We start from the raw sequence: 20,621 nt of genomic DNA on the forward strand, positions 1-20,621 counted from the left end.
TTTCTTCTATTTCTAGATCGATCAGATGAATCTCAATCAAAGTGCGCATTCGTCCAGTCGCCATTGTTGTTGAATGACCTCCGTAACCGGAAGAGAAACACGCCACCCACCACACCCACAATCCTAGCTTGTTCGTGATTGTCCTCTTGCGTTGTGGCGTGGAATTAACATAGCGCAGACCGCGCTTCAAAATTGGGCATAAATCACAAATAACTGCGTCATGTCTGCGACAAGCTCACTGCGACACACTGCTGCGAGAGTATACACGGCCCTTAAGTCCTTTAATATTCCCAGAGAGTTGTATGCATCCATAAGTATATGAATAACCGCTGGTGGCTCTGCTGGGTTACCGCTTTTCAGCTTTTTACTAAAATAATCACGAAACTGTAAGTACCTGTAAAAGTCTTGCCCACCCAATCCATACATTTGACTTAAATTGTTAAAGCTGTTAAGCTCCCATTTTTTAACAATTTTGCATACAGCAGTGACACCATAATAGGTCCATCGTTTATATCTATGATCTTTTAGTGCTGGTGTGAATTCAAGGTCATACGCTGGCCATCTAAGTTTCTGTTTTTGAAGTTTAAATTTTTTAAGAACTATTTAAGTGATTAAGATCCAGAAAATAAATTATTAAAAAACCATTAAAATGATATACCGGTATTTGTATATAAAACGATGTGTTATTTCTGTGCTTTTTGACAGAACATTCAAACACTGCAGCCGTGCACCATGTGCCGCACGGCGAAGCTCATGTCAGAGATGGTTGAACGTAAAACCAGCGAAAACGTGATCGAGCTCTTCTGCAGCAACAGCTGTGTGATGGCGTCCAAGATCCAGGCCATCAGTGCGTCGGGTACAGGACGATTTCAGAGTCGACACAGACGATCTTCAGCTTTTTACTTTAGTCTTCTGTGTCTCTTTCAGAGGCCTCCAAGTCTCTATTTTATCGGACTAAATATGATGCGAATCTCACTTGTTAGAAGACCTGAAATTTAAATCCAGTGAACTCTCTTCAAACCTCTCTTCCTCCTCCACAGGTGAACCGTTGAATTGCGACAACTGTGAGAAGACGACGCTCCCCGCCTGTCACCTCGCCATGGCAGACGCCTCCCTCAGAAACTTCTGTACTCTGACCTGTGCCATGGCGTTTAAGGTGACGAATCGTTTAGACTACGCAAGGTTGAAGTTGAAGGTTGAACTCTATTTTTGGTAGTTGAATTACAAAGTAAAATATAAATCAGCTGACAAACATGTAGAAAGCTGAAGAGAAGCAGAGAGGAAGGTGTGGTAGAAAAACCTTCAGAGCTCTCCATCAGTGGGTTGAGCTGTTGTTTCTGTAGCTTAGCAACAACTTTCGACACGCAGTGAGATGTTGAATGTATAATTATTTTTTTATTTTTTTTATTTTAGTATTATTGTTTTAAATTATATAGCTGTTGTATGTTGTTTAATTTATTCTTGTATTTTATTCTTTTAATTTTTTTAAATTATTTATTTTTATTTTATTTATTTATTTTTTTTGTGATCCTCCTCCTTTACTGTTACCGCTCTGTCTGCAGTCTCTGTGGCTGTGTTCGAAAAACTGCATACTATATACTACATACTTCCATTCTGCATACTGCATACTGATCAATCAAACAGTATGCAGAGCGTTTACCCACAATGCATTTCGCTCCTGCCCGAGCCGAAATCAGCCGGCCTGAAGCTAATTTCGCTTAAGCTCTAAACTCTGTAAACTTTAGCAACATTTGAAACATTTTCAGGCGAGAAAGTAGTCGTTTAGATCCCCAACGTGTTGAAAATCTGACAAAATACCGGCTGTTTACAATTTTGTTCCCACGAATTTGGCGCTACTAAAGCTAGCCGCAGTGAGCAACGCACTTCCGGTTATTTTCACAAAATAAAATACCCGTTGCCTTTTATCATAGGGAAAGTCATTACGATACAATTGGTGCTTTTGTTTTGAAAACAGGAAGTGAACCTACCCTCGTTGTAGCTAGCTTGAAACTGCCGTTTTGACAGGAAATGACGATTGGCGACATCACGCTACATTGCATCTTGGGTAGTTTGAGTATGATGCATACCCCACATTTCGGCGAATCTTGTATGCATCCGGGAACTTCTCGCATACTCAAACTCGCACATTTGGAAGTATGCGGTTTCGAACACAGCCCAGATAGTCTTAAAGCTGAGCAGAGAGCTGTTAGAGCTGTTCCTGCAGCCAGGTTTCTTCTCATCAGGGCTCCAAGCTCGTCCATTTTATCCACCAGTGATCTCATATTTCCCCTGATGATCAGGGGAAGAAATGCTTTAAACTTCCTCCTCCTTTCTCTCCATTTTGTTCCTGCTCTGCATCCCAGACGTCTCCTCTTCAACTTGTCTTGATTTGGGTTTATCATAAAACCACATGTTTAGATATTTCAGAGGAGACTCTGTACATGCGCCATCTCGCGTCAAAATGGAAGGAACAGCAGTTTTAAGGCGAGAACAAGTAAAAGTCATAAATTTGGTCTTTTTGTCTTATTTTTTTTTTAAGTTTAAGACCAATTTTAGATTCTAAATGAAAGCTGCAGTGACTGATGTGAAATTTTGTTTAAACAATCCTTTTTGGAAACTTAAGTATAAGTTTAAGAAACTCAAAAATGTCAATTAAAACCTTTAATTTCTCGGCCTCTGGTTGGATGAGTTGGTCTGTAGAAAGGAATCGTCCTCTGGGATTAAGAAATCGGGTTGGACTCCTCCTCTCTGTAAATATGAGCTGAGATCAAGTCCTTCCTGTTTTACAGACCTCCGCTGTGGGTAAAACCAGACAAAAGGATGAGAATCTCTGAAAGATGTTCCACATTTTTATTTCCTTTTCCCCCATTCAGGAGACACAGAAAGACTCGATCTCTGCTACCAACCCAGCAGGCGCCCACGACCAAACCCAGAGTGATTTTCACAAACCGACAGAGAAACTCTTGTGTCCTCAGTGTCAGAAAACCATAAAAACTGCACCCAAAGTCATCCAGAATAAGGTGCATTTGCGCTTTTATTTTACGAGGATTTGGTCTCTTAGTTGATCGTCTTTACCTGGTGAAACGTCGCTCAAAGTGTATCTGTGTTTGTGCGCAGGAGCAATTCCATTTTGTGTGCAGCCTGGCCTGTTCCCTGGAGTTTAGGAAGGTCAACAACATGATGGGCACGTGTGAACACTGCAACAACGCAAGAATCATCAACGAGGTGAAGAGGATCAACAACAAAGACTGCAGCTTCTGCAGTGACGGTAACGACTACTGGATTTTTCTGAGATTATTTCCCATCATGCACCTGGTGGAAACTCTTAAAACCAATGAAGTCGACAGATGAACAGCTTTTAGCCACAGCTGCATTTTTAACTGCAGATGAAACATTGTGACGTTGCCATAATGCAGTTAGTTTCTCCTCCTTTTGTTCGGTCCAACCGAACCGCACATTTTTTTTTTTCCTCATCGCCATGGTTACTAGTCTCAGCCACAGCTTCCCCTGCTTCCTGTTTGAACGTGACAACAGCGCACGTATTGGTTGAAAATGCAGAATCACAATAATATTAGCGCTGGGCAATGATTTAAAATTAATTAATTATTTAAAATTTAAAATGAATATAATTAATCACATGATTTCCCTGATTATTCACGATTAATTGCATTTGTACGCAAAATCCAAAAATTAATCCAAAAGTAGTGTATAGCTTTTAGCATTTAGTTTTATTTTAAATGTGCTGCCATATGAATGAAAGTGCCATAACATTTGTTGTGCAAACACACTTTTAACATCAGCATCTTTCTGTAGTTTTTATGTAGAAGCCTCGCTCCACTGTCTGTTTCCTTGAATGACTTGCTGCTATCAGTTGTGTGTTTTGCCTTTAAGTGATATTTTAGACTGGAACTACTACGCTGAGAAGACAATTCAACTTGGCTGTAAATACAGGAGTTTTTTTAATTTTTTTTTATTTTGAAATACGTGCTTTTATGTTGAAACAAGTGAAACAATAAGTAGCGCCGGTTAGCTCTGTGAGCTTCACACACAGACCGAGGAGCACCTGTAGTGGTGATGTTACCTGCTAGTTTCTTTTTATTTTAATGCATTAATGCGCAATAAAATAGTTATCGGCGTTAAATAATTAACAAGTTAACTCGTTATTATCGTGTTAACTCGCCCAGCCCTAAATAATATTAAACATGTCTGATTTTGTCGTAACTCACAAAACGCTCGAGATATTCCCCCGGACGTGTCTACAACTTCGTGCCGTGTGTGGCCAGCTCAGGACACTCAGGAAAATGTCTGCACAGTAAATTAAAATGTTTCTTTATTTTCATGAGAAAACTCCTTTTTCACCTCTCAGGGTGTAAGATGCTGTTTTATCGTGAGCTGGAGAAGAAGTCGGGGGAACGCTGTCATTCGTGCGCCTTCTGCCTCTCGGTCTCCAACGCTGTGGTGAAGGATGAAGGCGCCGAGGAAGACTTCTGCTCAGCAGACTGCCGCTCAGATTTCAAGATGCTTGTGAAACATGTAAGCACATTCTGACGTGCGCACACCCCACAGACCTCCTGCTTGCTCCAGATGGATTTTGTGTCATTTTTGAGAAGCAGATTCACTTTGGATTTATTAAAAATCTAGTTAAATTTAATTATAAAGCACATTTAAAGGCCAAAGTGCTTCACAGAGCAGAACATGCATTTAATACATCGAATGGATTCAAGAAAAGTATCAGCAGATGAATTGAAGAAGAAAATAACAGTTACCTGCCTCCGTATAAACAGACTTTTAAGCCGATTACCTGCAAAAAACTGCCGTTCCAAACAAGTCTAAGGACCTTAGAAAGTCTCGTTGGTCCTGCTTTTAGAATAAGTGGATTATCTTCTTTCCTAGATGCACTTACTGTAAGTCAGATATGACATTTTCTTTCATTTTTAACCATCTACGGAGACATGACGTACTTCAGGCTTGTTTTGCATCAGTTTGACCTACTAAGATTGCTTGAAATGAGTCTTTTTTTATCCTATTTTAAGGCTTTACCTGCTGTAATGACAAACAGTCTGAGCAGTTTGATTAAAATCCATTTTCACATTAACAAGCAACCAGAAATTAGCTTAAATGTTAGAGCCTTCTTGTGGTTCTGGGATCTGTGCTGACTCCTTTTCTGCTGTCTGCTCTCCTCAGGCGGCGAAGTGTGACGCCTGCAGTCACAAAGGGAGGCTGAAGCAGAGTCTTCCTCTGCTGGGAGACGTCAAACACTTCTGCAATTTGAAATGTCTTCTCCACTTCTGCAGCAAAAAGGTCCAAACGTTTGACTCAGGTGTGTTTGATCGCTCCTAAAAGCTCGTAAAAGTTTGGATTGTGTCAAAAATCTTCTGCTGAAATCTGATTAATATTTGCTGTTTAGAGAATTAACCTGCATGTTGAGACCATATTTCAGGTGATTTAAGTCTTATTAAGATGCAGTTCAGTTGGGCCGCAAATGACAAAATCTATTTTCAGAGGAGATACTGGAAAATAAATCAAATGTTCATATGAAATAATACTTTTAAATCATCATTAAAAAGCTCCTTTGAGTTGGGATTTTTTTTTTTATGAATCAGATCATATTTTCACGGACCGGCCTTTTAAGGTTAGAGCCGGATAAATACACCAAAGTAAAATGATACGACCAACACAAACACTGTGGTAGTTTGTAAATATAATAATAAACGTGAATCCACTGTGTAGTTCTATGTACCTTTTAGTTTTGAAGGCTTCATTGCCTCATTGGAGAGCCGGTCGCCGCATATGATGCATAGCGGGCATATTATGGTGTGTGGGAATCATCTGTCACCATAAATCCATATTCTAAGTAGGTCTCCTGGTTAAATGCAGCTTTCTTTTTCTTAGTGGTCATAGGCTCTTCTTCTGTCCCCTCACTGGGACTTTTCCCCTTTGCAAAGAAACTTTCCAAAGACGTCTGTTTTTTAGTCATTCTGCTAGCTTGTGGGTTTAATATTAGCGGTAATGTGTCATGTGACCGAGACGAGCATCTTGACACGAGTCAAGAGTGAGTCATAGACGGATGTAACGGAGAGAATTCGGTCATTTTTCAAAATAAAACATTGTTCAGACTCGGATATTAAATAAAACGAAAATAATGGAAGTTATTTATTCTTTCTGTGCGGCCCGGGACCAAACGACCCACAGACCGGCACCGGTATAGGACTCCAGAGGACTCTATAGCTTTTAGGGTCTCTGGTCTGCCAGAACATCTCGATTTTGGCTTCTTCTATGTTCTACCTGCTGTAAAAAATGTTCTGGGATCGGTCATCTAAATGACCGCTCTGTCTCTGCCTGCAGGGTCATCTTCTGGATGTGCAGGTCCACTGGACTCCTCGCCTGTCATCGCGAACGTCATCTCGCTGTCCAAGACTCTCGGTGGCTCAGCAAGCTCAGCACAGCTCGGTACAGAAACACACACAGCACCACGCTGCCATTATTCCACCTTAACATGATGCTGTAACAGGGAGGGCTGGTCGGTAGTTCACCTGCAGAAGCCAGAACCCGTCGAAAATATCCCATAGTGGAGCCCACAGCTCCACATGTTTGTGATGTTAAATGTTATCACACAACCGTTTTTATTTGTCAGTGTTTGTGTCTCCTATGCTACATTAAATCAGTCTTTGTTTGGTTCAGTGTGAACAACCAAAGCCGACAGCAGAGCTGGATCTCGGTTTAACCTCTAGAATAAATGGAAACTTCTCATAAAACCTGAGTAAATAACCTCCCAAATCTCTAGGTTGTCCTGGTTTACCTGTGAGAAACGTAATTTTCCATCCATCCATTCATCCATCCATCCATCCATCCATCCATCCATCCATCCATCCATCCATCCATCCATCCATCCATCCATCCATCCATTCATCCATCCCGGTGTTTTTGTGTGTTTAATGACTTAAACCCAATGAGATTCTACCTTTATTCCATCTGAAAAAAAAAGCTTTTTCTATAATGAAAAGGCTGAATGAACATCCTCCAGGCAGAGAGAGGGGGAACAACATGCAGCAAAGGGCCGTTCGATGCGGGACTCGAACCGGCTTTAGCGAGGACTATAGCCTCTGTACATGGGGCGCCTGCTCAACCCACTACGCCACGAACCACCCCTGTTTTATTATTTATTTTATTATTGTAAAGGTCTGTTGCTCACAGACTTTTATTTTGGAAAAGTCTGTTGCTGTCTGCTGCGGAACAGGAAAAGAAAGTAATCGGCGGATCCACCAAACCTGGAGAAGGGTACGGAACTTTTACTCGGCCATTTTCATTTTAAAGTTCTTCCAGACGGCGGAGTCGACAGAACCAAAGTCATCTGTAAACTCTACCAAGTTGAATTGTCTTCTAATACAAACGAAACAAAAGAGATGATGGTTGATGATGGTCTCCATCCAAGGTGAAGAGGTGGACGTAACTGAAAGAAACTGACTGCTCTGGAGTTGTTAAAAGAAGAAAGCTGCTGAATATTATGGGAAATACTGCCCATCCTCTGCTTCAAACAACAAAAGTGTGTTCAGTCAGAGGCTTCTTCAGTCAACCCTGCCCACAGTAATAACTCTACAGGATGAGTTTTATTTACATTGACTAAAGACTTTGTGGAATTACTAAAGTAATATTTGATTAAATCCAGTTCTGTGTCTCCACAGGAACTTTCACTGACATTCAAACCAGGGTCGTTGGACATGTGAGTTCACAGAGATGAGGCCTTAAACACAGTTTTAATTAAAAAGCTTCTGTTGAACTGTCTGTGAGAACAACAGCCTGGTTTCTGTTTGTCCTTCAGGCCAGTGTGCAGACGGTCTCCCAAGAACTGAAGAATAAATCTGTGCTCTGTGTCCCACTCGTCCACAACAAAGGAGTCTCCTGTGCTGTACGGACTGTTGAAACAGGGGTTCAAACAGGTGAAACACGCACCTGGTCAACCTCCTTTTGTGTTTAGTTACTTTGGATACCAACCAACATACACACAAGTCATGGTTCAAACCATTTTTTGTTGATTTTTATTGGAAATTGTGTTTGTTTTTTTGTTTTTTGAAGGAAATCTGAAGGAGAAAGGTCGTCATAGGGTGAAACTGGTGCCCGTCCCGGTGCCGGTGTACGTTCCTCTGCCCATGAACATGTACAGCCAGTTCACACCATGCCCTGTGGCCCTGCCCGTCCCGGTATGCAAAACACCACCGACATCAGCCTTTTCTCTTTGATTTATTCGTATGTTCAGGTTATACCATCAGAACATATCTTTGATTCAAAGACGGTTTTCTAAATCGTTCCTTTTTTTAATTATTTCTATCATCTGTCATCGATCATTTCAACATCCAAACTGCCAAAGCTGCCGGTTCCAGTGTTCCTCCCTGAGAGGCCGCGCAGCTCTGAGCCGGGGACGAAGGAGGAAACGCTTCCTGAATCCAAGGAGAAAGATGACGGGAACGAAAGGGAGGACGGACAGAAGGACGGAGAAGAGACTGAGGAACGATCTCCATCGCTTAAAGGTAATTATCTTTATGCGTTTAGCAGACGCTTTTATCCAAAGCGACTTACAAATGAGGATATAACATTACAGCTAACATCAAAGCTAGCAGTAAGCTACGTAGAAGGAGGTGATAGAGATGGAGGTAGGCTGATATTTGTAACTGAGTCTGAAATTATTCCCCTTTAAGGGGAAAGAAAACCTACCAGATAAAGAAGACAACAAGCTGAAGAATTGGTTTGTTTCATTTAAGAAATGTACAGACATACAAATACTGCGTGTTTAAAGCGCTGGATGCACATGCAGAGGGGGAGTATCCGTTGACATCGATCCTCTTTTCATTTTCAGCCCACGTCAGCAGCTACAGCGACGACTCGGCTACAGATCATCAGCCCGCTTCCAACAACCAGGAAGACTTCATTTCTGACATCAGTGTCGGCTCATTCAGTCGACCACAAGCTCACGAAATCCCCCCTCCAGATCCAGCACTGGCCAGTGATCGTCTCCCTGATCGCCCGCCTCCTTCGCCTCTTCCTGCTCAGCCGATGAGACGAGATCCTCAGAAAGCATCGAGTCCTGTGCCGAGACAAACTCAGGACAAAGGCCACAACGTGAACAAGGTAACAGCCGGACCGGTTCGCAGGTGTGGCTTCTGGTTTTTTGTGGAGTAATCTGAGCTCTCCTTTCTGTTGACGGGACGTCAGCTGCCGAAGAAAGCCGAAGAGAAGACGAAGCCCAGGAAGCACCACAGACTGAGCAGTCGGAGGGGAGTTGATGCCTGGAGGGAATGGATCAAGTGGAGAAAAGCCCAAACCAGCCTGGGCCTCGTTTCCTGTACGTTCTTCAGTTTTACCTTAAAGGGATAGTTTGCCTCTTTTGACATGAAGCTGTATGACATCCCATATTAGCAACATCATTTATGAACATTTTCTTACCCCCTGCTGCGTCCTGTGAGCCGAGTTCCAGCCGAGTTTTGGTGTTGATGAAGGTAGTCCGGCTAGTTGGCTGGGGTTTAAAAAATAAAGCGTCTTGCTTCTCAAAACAATATGCGTTCAACAGAGTAATACATTTGCATCACAAAATCATCCAGCCAGAAAAAAATCAGACCTCACAATCGTTTGCCGCTATTTTTGCCTCCCTTGATATCACTGCGTTCAGCCACCTGCCGACAGCCGCACCTGTTACGGTGTTTACTGCTCGGAAGCTGGGTCTACACAGTTTACACAGCAGGCATGCTCACAGGCTTTTATTTTGTAAAAGTCTGTTGCTGTCTGCTGCGTAACCGGAAAAGAAAGTAATCAGTGGATCCACCAAACATGGAGAAGGGTACGGAACTTTTACTTGGCCATTTTCATTTTAAAGTTCTTCCAGACGGCGGAGTCGACAGAAGAGCCGTAGTGATACGAAGGTAGAGAGAAAATAGGGCCAACCGATTGTGAGGTCTGACTTTTTCCTGGAGAACCATTTTGTGATGCAAATGTATTACTCTTTTGAACGCATGTTGTTTTGAGAAGCAAGACGCTTTATTTTTTAAACCCCAGCCAACTAGCCGGACTACTTTCGTCAACACCAAAACGAGGCTGGAACTCGGCTCACAGGACGCAGCAGGGGGTAAGAAGATGTTCATAAATGATGTTGCTAATATGGGATGTCATACAGCTTCATGTCAAAAGAGGCGAACTATCCCTTTAACCAAAGTCAGCCTGCTCAATCTGAAAAGGCATCGGGTCAGAAATGGTCTGCCACTTCCTCTAAAACTTCCTCCCTTCTCTCCATCTGTCAGCTCCTGCCGTGCAGTTAAAATCGGATCTTCTTCGGTGTTCTTCGTCCGCACTGAACGACGGTCTCTGCCTCTTCATCAATGAGGTGAAGCAGCTGCACGGAGAGCCGCATTCCCCCGACAGCCTGTTCTACCTCTGCCTCAGCATTCAGCAGGTACGACTGAACACACTCAGCATCTCTGCACATGTTCTTAGCTTTTCAGATCGGATTTTCATCCTGTCTGGGAACAATTTTTGGGCCGCAAACATGAACACCAGCACATGCACGGCATTAAGTCGCCTGATTTTTTTTTTTTTAAACTGTAAAATATCCAAATATTCACCCTGTTTCTGAAAAGATCATTTCCACTCGTGTATGTTTAAAAAAAAAACACTCAGCTTTAGTGACATCACAAAGTGTCAGAACTGTGTCCCATGTTTCCTTCTCCCACTGCTTTAATGGTATTCTGCTCTGCAGAGGGAGAAATATGCAGATCCCTTCCAATCTTTCTCTGAGGAACATTGTTTTTAACACATTTGTGGACAAACTGGAGATCCTCTGAACATCTTTGCTCCTCTCAGACTCAGCCTTTACCTCTTTACTAGCCTTAAATAGCCCTTTTTCCAACATTTTTGGAATGTGTTGCGGCCCTGAAATACAAAAATGGATGTTTATACACAAATTAAATGAAGCTGATGAGACATGAACATGAAATGTCTGAGTTCATGCAGCCTTTGATTAAATAAAAGGCAAAGTAAGGCTGTGTTCGAAACCACATACTACATAGTTCCATACTACATACTCATCGATCAGACAGTATGCAGAGCGTTTACCCACAATGCATTTCGCTCCTGCCCGAGCCGAAATCAGCCGGCCTGAAGCTGATTTCGCCTAAGCTCTAAACTCTGTAAACTTTAGCAACATTTGAAACATTTTCAGGCGAGAAAGTAGTCGTTTAGATCCCCAACGTGTTGAAAACCTGACAAAATACCGGCTATTTACAATTTTGTTCCCACGAATTCGGCGCTACTAAAGCTAGCCGCAGTTAGCAACACACTTCCGATTATTTTCACAAAAATAAAATACCCGTTGCCTTTTATCATGGGAAAGCCATTACGATACGATTGGTGCTTTTGTTTTGAAAACAGGAAGTGAAGCTACCCTCGTTGTAGCTAGCTTGAAACTGCCGTTTTGACAGGAAATGACGATCGGCGACGTCACATTACGTTGCATCTTGGGTAGTTTGAGAATGAGTAGTAACCTCATGATGCATACCCAACATTTCGGCGAATCTAGTATGCATCTGGGAAAAAAGTCAGTATGAGTAGTATGAGTAGTAGGAGAAGTATGCGAAGACAGCCTAAATGTAGGAATCACAGTTTTCAGTGTCGTACCCTCGTCACCATCTTTTGTTTCCCTGTTTTCTGTCTCTCTGTAGTATCTGTATGAAAACTGTCGGATGGAGAACATATTCAGCGATCGGATCTATCACAAGTTCAACGTAGAGTTCACAAAGATCCTGAAACAGTCCGGACCGTGTCTCACAGCCAGCGGTGAGCTGTTGTCCTGCATCTCTGGCTTTTTCCTGCCGCTGTTTTGTTGGCCACATTCATCGGTTCTCTGTTCTCTGCTGCAGGTTACATCTGCTCCTGCGTGGAGGAGGACTTCCTGTGGCAGTGTAAGCAGCTGGGGGAATACTCCCCTGTCACCATCCTCAACACTCTGCTCTTCTTCTGCTTTAAGTACTTCGGGCTGACGACAGTGGATCAGCACCGCCAGCTGTCATTTGCCCGCCTTAGGAGCTGCACCAAAACCAACGAGGACAACACCAAGACCACCGTCCTGCGCTTTTATCCGCCCACATCCTCAGACAACAAGGAGTCGGGTACCGGCTGAGTGTCACAATGAAAGATGAGACCCTTGTGTAGAGGTTATACGCATCACATTGGATCACATTTCACTTTGTTTGTGTTTTTCAGACGCTGAAGGCGTCCCGGCGAAGAAACCTAAATTAGATGAGCTCGGAGAGGATTTCCTGGAGATGACGGGGAACGCGGAGTACCTTCTGCGCTGTCCTGTCAGACTCTACGAGTTCTACCTCTCCAAGTGGTGAGTCTCTCACGGTTTGAGGTGTTTGTAATTTATGTTGAGTCACTCTGAGAATCAGCAGCGGTCCTGGCTAGATTTACGCCCTGGGCGAACCATCCCTTACCCAAAAAAGAAAGACTTCCCCGCCACCAACACAACAACATATTATATTATTTGTATTATTTTATCATATATAATCTTAAATAAAAAAGGTACAAAAAGATACCACATGTAGCTTACAAAATGCCATGTCAATATATATTAGAAATTATTTAAGTTATTTAATTCAGCATATAGCTCATAACAATCAAAATAATCCAGTCAGGACTTCTTGTTGTGTTGCAAACACAAACTGGACCAGGTTGCCTTTGGGTGAAATTAGCTGCATGACATGATGCCTCAATTCTAATTCTAGTTCAGCAAAACTAAGAATCAAACACAGTCGTGGCTAATAGCAACATGTTAGCAAGAGGCTAACAGATAGCCTATAGCCTACGTCACTCATAGAAATCTGCATCCCTTTATCTTTTGCCCTTTTGCCCGTTTCTCCTCTTCTTCTCTTTCTAAACTGGGCACCTGATGGCTTCTTTGGTCTTTCACCATGATGATGATCCATGATGACTCCACATTATTACCTTTGCTTTTCCCATTAACACCGTCCGTTCACCCGTCAATCAACCGAAGTCACGGAAACAAATTCACGTTGATGGCTGCACAGATTTTTTTTTAAACTTTTTTCAACATAACCCAATTAATTAAATGAAGGTTTATGGGTCTATGTTAATTTTAGGAATGAAATGCAGTTTGTTTGGATTGGAAGCAGTTTGTGTTGTGTGGCCTGGGATCAGTCTAACCCTACTGCCTCTTCTGACACACACAACCTGTATGACTCAGCAGCAAGGTGACGTGACAATGAGACTCCACTAACTTGACATGGAAATGAGCGGTAGTCTAGAAAACTGGCAAGTTTTTTTTTTTAAAGGCGTTTGTGCGTCCTGGGCGGTCGCCCACATTGCCCATAGCAAAAACCGGCCCTGCTGAGAATACTCTGCCTTCCAGTTGTCGTCTTCTTTAGCTTTTTGGGCCTACCTAACCTGTTTCAGCTCCATTTTGAGCATATTTTGTTGTATTTGTACACCTGGAACAGAAAAACACCTTGGCAGAAGTTGCCTGGGGAGATGTGGTGTCAGGGATAGATGGGATTGAGCCTGAGACGCTGAAAGCTCTGGACTGTGTGGGGCTGGAGTTGCAAACAGGATGGTGGTTTCCATTTTTAAGATGGAGGATCTGAGAATGTGATCCAACTGTAGGGGGATCCCAGGTGTTGGAGAGGAGGTTCTGACTAATTGTAGAACCTCAGATTCAGGAGGAGCAGTGCGGTTTTCTTCCAGGTCGTGTAACAGTGGAGCAGATATTTACTGAGGGGGTCATGGGTACCAGAGTGGCTTTATGGGCTGTTCAGTCCCCGTAGAACCAAAGTTAGAGCTGGTTCCACATTCTTGGTACCAAGTGGAGCTGGTTTACGGAGCGTGTTGGACACCGCCAGGGCTGGTTTTCATGGACAGGATCTGGAGTTGTAGTTGGGGAGAGGCAGGGCTCTAGAGTCGCACATGCGACCTATTTTCTCCAATGGTGCGCCTAAAAAAAAATCTCAGGTTACACCGGTGCAACCACCCGTTATAGGAAAAAAAAAAAAAAAAAAGTTTACGCGACTCTCTGTGGTTCAACAACAGACACAGACCCATATCTTGATCTAAACCAATCAGAGATAATGAAGGGCGGGACCCCCCTCCTGATTGGCCCGTGTACGTTTGAACACGTGCTTGCTAGTCAGACAGAGAGGTGATGAACCTCGGCTCGTCAGATAAACAGTGGATGTAGCCGCGAGTGATAAGATGAAAAGAACGATTGACAACTTTTTGGTTAAGTTAAGGCCTGATTCGTCCGAAAATAACCACAACCAATGCTCTGACACGGAGCCATCAACCTCCCACATTATGTCAGGCCCTGGTCCGGAGCTAGCATCAGATAATGAGCTAGCATCCGGAGCTAGCATCAGATAATGAGCCACATACGATCGACTCCGAGCCAGAACCAACTGAAATTAAAAGGGGTAAAGTGTATACATTTCTAAGAGAGTGGCTTGACCAGTTTAGCTCGCTAAAATACAGTAAAGCCGATAATGTAGTGCACTGCATTTACTGTAAAGTGTGGCAATAGTGCATTTGTGACTGGTTCTAATACATTTCGAATTGAAACGCTGAAAAAGTACAACGCATCTATGAAACACACTACCTGCTCAGTAATGTGCTGCCTGCCTTTCAGCGGCAGGCAGCAGCAAACACATCATCGGACGAGGCCGAGATGATAATCAAGTTGAACGTTGCCGACCATATTGCAAAAGTTCCCTTCACTAAGTTCAAGTCCAAAATAATTCTTCAGAAGAAAAATGGCTTGAACATAAACCCGACTTACAGCAATGTTGCGTGCGCGTAATTTATAGGAGTCATCGCAGATACATTGAAAAAAAGACGTCTGTGCTAATTGAACAGTGAGTACATGGCATTCCTGATCGTTCAGGAATGCGTCTTTGTGTACGACCGTATCTTGAGGAGAGGAAGACCGTTGAATATACTGATATATATATTTAACCCAACTACAGGAGTTGGCCATCCGAGGGGCATGTGACTGCAATGGAGGATAGTCCATAAGACATTGAGATGTTCAGTTTGAAGCCCTCAAAACACTTGCAATTTTAATTTAGATTTTCTTTTTATTTAATTTATCTTGAGATGTTTTAAGTTTAAATTTCAGGCCGGTGAAGCACTTTAAGCACCAACAACTTTTCAGTAAGTTAAGTTCAGTAAGTTTGTAGAATTGTGCTTCAAATAAAGAACTTTATTTTGACCAGATTGCTAGTTAATAGACATATATGGACAGCGATTTTAAAATAAATAAATAAAGTGAACCTGTAAAACTGCGGTGTTAAATGCAATGCGTTTGAAAATTTGGGTGCACCTAACTTTTGTGCTGGTGCACCTAAGAAAAAAAGTTAGGCGCACCAGTGCAACCAGTGCAAAAAGTTAGTCTAGAGCCCTGAGAGGAGGGCGTCTGGTTTGGGAACCTCAGGGTTAAATCTCTGCTGTTTGCAGATGATGTGGCTCTATTGGCTTCTTCAGGCGGTGACCTTCAGCTGCTCTGGAGCGGTTCAGCTTTACTGACATCTGCCATGGTCTTCCACGGAGGAAGTTAGAAGCATCTGAATGTCCTGATCATTTACTCACACAATCCACAGAGTTGCAGCCTTGGACATACTTCAGTTAATAATGCATGTATACTTAGAAAAAGTCGGTGGTCCGATTAACTAGCCAAGTATCCATGATTATTGAGGATAACCTAATTTATCTTTTGTCTCATGCAGGCAGGGATCTCCATGGATACAGAAAATTGTAATAACCTTTGATAAGAACTAGGGCTGGTCGAGTTAACTCGTTATTAGCCAGGGAGGGCTTCAGGCCCAGATGGAGTCTGTCCAAGGCTTCTGAGGGACTGTGCTGGTCAACTAGCAGTCCCTCTTCAGAGGCTCTTCAATATGAGCATTCAGATGGAAAAAGTCCCAGTACTGTGGAAAACTTCTTGTCTCATACCGGTGCCCAAATTAGGGCAACCGGTGGAGCTGAATGACTACAGGCTCTGACATCTCATATCATGAAGACCTTGGAGAGACTTCTTGTTCGTCGCATGAGATTGCAGGTTGCTGAGGCTCTTGACCCCCTCCAGTTTGCCTACCAGAAACACATAGGAGTGGAAGACGCGATTCTGTACATGTTGCATCGGGCATATGCTTATCTGGATGTGCCTGGTTCATATGTGAGAGTCATGTTCTTTGACTTCTCCAGTGCCTTCAACACCATACGGCCTCCCATACTGAAAGACAAGCTGCTCGGTATGGGTGTGGCCCCCTCCCTGACATCATGGATTATAGACTATTTGTCTGCCAGACCACAGTATGTCAGGATGGGGAAATGTGTTTCTGGAACACTGGAATGCAGTACTGGTGCTCCGCAGGGTACTGTTTTGGCTCCTTTTCTTTTCACCCTGTACACATCAGACTTCAGGTACAACTCAGAGTCCTGCCACATTCAGAAGTATTCTGATGATACGGCTGTTGTGGCATGTGTGCGCGGTGGACAGGAGGAGTAGTACAGGGACCTTGTGGAGGCCTTTACTGACTGGAGCAAAAATAACTGTTTGCTCCTGAACACCACCAAAACCAAAGAGCTGGTGGTGGACTTCAGGAGATCTAAAACTCCATACCAGTCAGTCTGCATTGATGGAGGGGAGATAGAGACTGTTCAGACCTGCAAATACCTGGGGGTGGTGCTGGATAATAAACTGGAGTGGTCTGCCATCATAGACGCAGTGTACAGGAGGGGCCAGAGCCGTCTCTTTCACAAACTTGTGAAAAAGGCTGGTTCTGTTGTAGGCAGAAGGCTGGACCCTCTCGGTGCTGTGGTGGAGCAACGGATGAGGAGGAAGTTAGATTCTGTGATGGAGAATAATAAACATCCTCTCCACAGCATCCTGACAGGACAGAGGAGATTGATTTTTATTTATTTATTTGTTTATTTTGCCATTTAGTCATTTATTATTATTTAGTTAGTAGTAGTATTATTATTGTTGTTTTATTGTTGTTAATTCAATCATTGTAAATATTTAAAAAATATATATAAAAATGTTGAGCTACTTGACGAATTTGAATTTCCCCCATTGGGGGATAAATAAAGTATTTTTCTATTCTATTCTATTATCGCGTTAACTTGTTAAATTTTTAACGCCGATAAATATTTTAGCGCGCATTGACGAAGGTTTTATTTATTTCTTAAAAATAATTTTTTTTAATAAAAAAAAAATTGAGGGGGGGGGGGGGGGTTTGTGCCTTTAATGGATAGGAAAGTGTCCAGAGAGACAGGAAGCAGGGGGCAGAGAGAGGGGGAACAACATGCAGCACAGGGCCGTCCGATGCGGGACTCGAACCGGGGCCAGCTGCAGTGAGGACTATAGCCTCTGTACATGGGGTGCCTGCTTAACCCACTACGCCACGAACCACCCCTGTTTTATTATTTATTCTATTATTGTAAAAGTCTGTTGCTCACAGGCTTTTATTTTGTAAAAGTCTGCTGCTGTCTGCTGTGGAACAGGAACTGAAAGTAATCGGCTGATCCACCAAACATGGAGAAGGGTACGGAACTTTTACTCGGCCATTTTCATTTTAAAGTTCTTCCAGACGGCGGAGTCGACAGAACCAAAGTCATCTGTAAACACTGCCAAGTTGAATTGTCTTCTCACCGTAGTAGTTCCAGTCTAAAATATCACTTAAAGGCAAAACACAAACCTGATAGCAGCAAGTCATTCAAGGAAACAGACAGTGGAGCGAGGCTTCTACATAAAAACTACATAAAGATGCTGATGTTAAAAGTGTGTTTGCACAACAAATGTTATGGCACTTTCATTCATATGGCAGCACATTTAAAATAACACTAAATGCTAAAAGCTATACACTACTTTTGGATTCAGTTTGGGATTTTGCGTACAAATGCGATTAATCGTGCTTAATCGGGGAAATCATGTGATTAATTAGATTAAATATTTTATTCGTTCCCCAGCCCTAATAAGAACTTTTACTTCTTTGTTTTTGGAATTAACATCACAGCTGTTCACCTGTTTAAAGGGGCACTAGGTAGCATTTTCACCTAAAATTATAGCCTTCAGGAGTTTACCAAAGGTTAAACAAGTCAATAGTAAGCGAATGAAGCCTGTCTCGCTCCCAACAGGGGTCTGTATGCTGAAAATCCCATATGTAACTTCTGCAGGAGCGACCCGCTTCTGAAGTGTCGTGATGTGCGAGAAGAGTCGTTTGTGTTTACGGCACTTAGCTAGGTACTGTATGCTAGCTGTAGTTGTAGCTATGTGTTCGCTTGCGTTGAAGAGCCAACACCAAGCGTTTCATATTCTGCCTTTCACAGACTGAATATGAAACGTTCGATGTTGGCACTTCCCATCTTTGTGAAATTTCTCCAAGCGTGATCTTGTTCATCTACCATAGTGACCTGCGTTTTAGATCGTGAAGAGACAGGTGATGACGGTGCTCTAATTCCTCCTGAGTTTGAGACGTAGCCTAGCTTCAGAAATACACGGACTGACCTGATTAGAATAAGAATAGCGTTTTGATCCGAACAAGAATTGTTATCTACAAATGAAAATTGATTCATTTGTGATTGTAATCGGAATAGTGTAGAGCTAGTCTGCGTTTATTGCGGCGTGTGTTGGTAGTGCCTGCGCACATCTGTCTCAGATGTAACTTTTGTAAGTGTCTGCTAATACAAAGGAATCACTCCACGAATACACCATGATGAGGGAAGAATCCCATTCAAGATCAGCAACAGTCCATCCATACATCCATTATCTTCCGCTTGTCCGGGGATCGGGTCGCGGGGGCAGCAGCCTGAGCAGAGAAACCCAGACGTCCCTGTCCCCGCGGCCACCTCCTCCAGCAACAGTATTATAGCAAATTATCTTGAGTTCTCTCTACAGAAAATCTCTGATTATAGTATCGTACGTGGGCAGTCTACACTTGTGAATCAGATGACCTAACTGTACTGACTAAATAACACAACGGCAGCATTCGCCACGATGTTTAGTTGGTGGGTGTGTACAGGTGGGCATTTTTACGACGGTGTAGAATTTCAGTTTGACCAATAGAGATCGCTATACTGCCGCTAAACTACCTTGTATCCCTTTAACACAAACATGATGAAGCTCAAAGACCATCTCATGCAGGTTTAACGATGTAACTGGAGACTCATCAAAATATGAATTCAGGGAATAGGAAGCATAACGTGTTTTTTGAGAGTCGTAACAAGACTAAAACACTATGTTTAAATACATACAGAGAATTATGAACAATTTAAAAATACTGCATGAAAACCTCTCAAACACTTTAAACTCTGTGTTTCATGCAGCTCCGAGTCGGTGAGGCAGAGCAGCGACCTGTTCTACCTTCAGCTGGATCACAGCTGCGTTCCCAGCAGCCCCGTGTGGTTCTCTCCCACCCCGCTGGATGACGTCACCATGGACGCCATGATCGTACGAATCCTCACCATCAGAGGGCTGCGGGTGGAGGACGTAGGCGACGTGTGATAGTCATCATAGTTTTTTTTGGATTTTTAATTTGGGCCTCGAGTTGCATTAGAAAAATGTGTCCTGGGTCAAAGAGAACAAACCCTTAACCCTCCTCAGCTGGCCTGAAACAGCTGTGCAGCATCTGTACAAACAGGTTTACAAACTTTACATCTCAGCCAGAAACAGGAGCAACTTATGGACAAAGTTAAGGAAATGAGCGTAAATTCTGAGTGAAATTATGTTCCATCTTGTCCTTTTTTATAGTTGATCAGGAATCTGCCTGAATATTTTTAGGCTTGAAATAAGTTTGAAATAAGTTGTTTTTTTTTACTGGCCAATGACAGAGTTTCTTCTTAAATTAGACGCGGGTGTGTTCTAGTTTACATTAACAGCTGCTTCTAATTTCTTTATTTCACTTCTGACTTAACTGAATGTTGTGATTTATATATTTTTTTCAAAATAAAATGATTTAAAAGCCCTTTTTGTCTTTTACTTTATTATGTGTTGCACCTGTTTAAATGTCTGGATATCTTCTCAGTGAAAGTCTTCGACTTAATTCTGATGATTTTCGACAGTGTGCTGACGTGTTTTTGTGAAACGGAAACTCCTCTAAACAGCTGATATCCAGCTCTCCTCTCAAAGTTCTAAAAGGTCTAAAAGATCATCATGGCGTCATCATCCAGTCAGAATAAGATGTTATTCTGCCTCAGATGTGAAGTGTGAAAGAAACTGATCATGCTGCTGTGAGGATTTCTTTGGTTAACGACCACGTGAACGTTCCTAGAAATGGACAATTTGTTAAAGTGGGGGTTTCTCCGCCAAAGAGTAAAAATATTTTTATTTTTAAAATACGAAATTAGCCCACATCCACCTGATCCTCCCCTCTGACTGTAGATTTGACCCTTAAATCATCATTTTCAGTTTAACATCACTCAAACTTCACAAGCTTTGAAGAATAACAGACAGAGAGAGAGAGAGGCTTTAATTACGCTTTTAAAGACTTTATCACATCTGTACACGTCTTAAAACATGTAAAATGCATGAAGTGAAAGAACGGACTGTTATCTGTTGAGTAACGCACATTTCC

General features: G+C 42.6%; 1 protein-coding gene across 3 annotated transcripts in view; it reads left to right on the plus strand.

Annotated features, from left to right (window-relative positions):
• LOC142367085 (zinc finger MYM-type protein 4-like) overlaps nucleotides 1–20,013 on the plus strand; it is a 43,791-nt gene extending 23,778 nt beyond the window's left edge. For all 3 annotated transcript variants that reach the window (XM_075448997.1, XM_075448999.1, XM_075448998.1), the window contains 18 exons: nucleotides 706–856; nucleotides 1,041–1,156; nucleotides 2,874–3,020; nucleotides 3,118–3,268; nucleotides 4,367–4,533; nucleotides 5,185–5,320; nucleotides 6,346–6,450; nucleotides 7,683–7,720; nucleotides 7,820–7,937; nucleotides 8,074–8,198; nucleotides 8,366–8,525; nucleotides 8,852–9,123; nucleotides 9,208–9,337; nucleotides 10,287–10,438; nucleotides 11,703–11,817; nucleotides 11,901–12,149; nucleotides 12,244–12,373; nucleotides 19,375–20,013. In XM_075448997.1, the coding sequence (XP_075305112.1) occupies nucleotides 706–856; nucleotides 1,041–1,156; nucleotides 2,874–3,020; nucleotides 3,118–3,268; nucleotides 4,367–4,533; nucleotides 5,185–5,320; nucleotides 6,346–6,450; nucleotides 7,683–7,720; nucleotides 7,820–7,937; nucleotides 8,074–8,198; nucleotides 8,366–8,525; nucleotides 8,852–9,123; nucleotides 9,208–9,337; nucleotides 10,287–10,438; nucleotides 11,703–11,817; nucleotides 11,901–12,149; nucleotides 12,244–12,373; nucleotides 19,375–19,552 (2,640 nt within the window). In that variant the 3' untranslated portion in view covers nucleotides 19,553–20,013. The remainder of the gene's footprint in view (nucleotides 1–705; nucleotides 857–1,040; nucleotides 1,157–2,873; nucleotides 3,021–3,117; nucleotides 3,269–4,366; nucleotides 4,534–5,184; nucleotides 5,321–6,345; nucleotides 6,451–7,682; nucleotides 7,721–7,819; nucleotides 7,938–8,073; nucleotides 8,199–8,365; nucleotides 8,526–8,851; nucleotides 9,124–9,207; nucleotides 9,338–10,286; nucleotides 10,439–11,702; nucleotides 11,818–11,900; nucleotides 12,150–12,243; nucleotides 12,374–19,374) is intronic.
• Nucleotides 20,014–20,621: the final 608 nt, after the last annotated feature.

The sequence above is a fragment of the Odontesthes bonariensis genome, chromosome 18 (genome assembly GCF_027942865.1).
Source record: "Odontesthes bonariensis isolate fOdoBon6 chromosome 18, fOdoBon6.hap1, whole genome shotgun sequence".
NCBI classification, from domain to species: Eukaryota; Metazoa; Chordata; class Actinopteri; order Atheriniformes; family Atherinopsidae; genus Odontesthes; species Odontesthes bonariensis.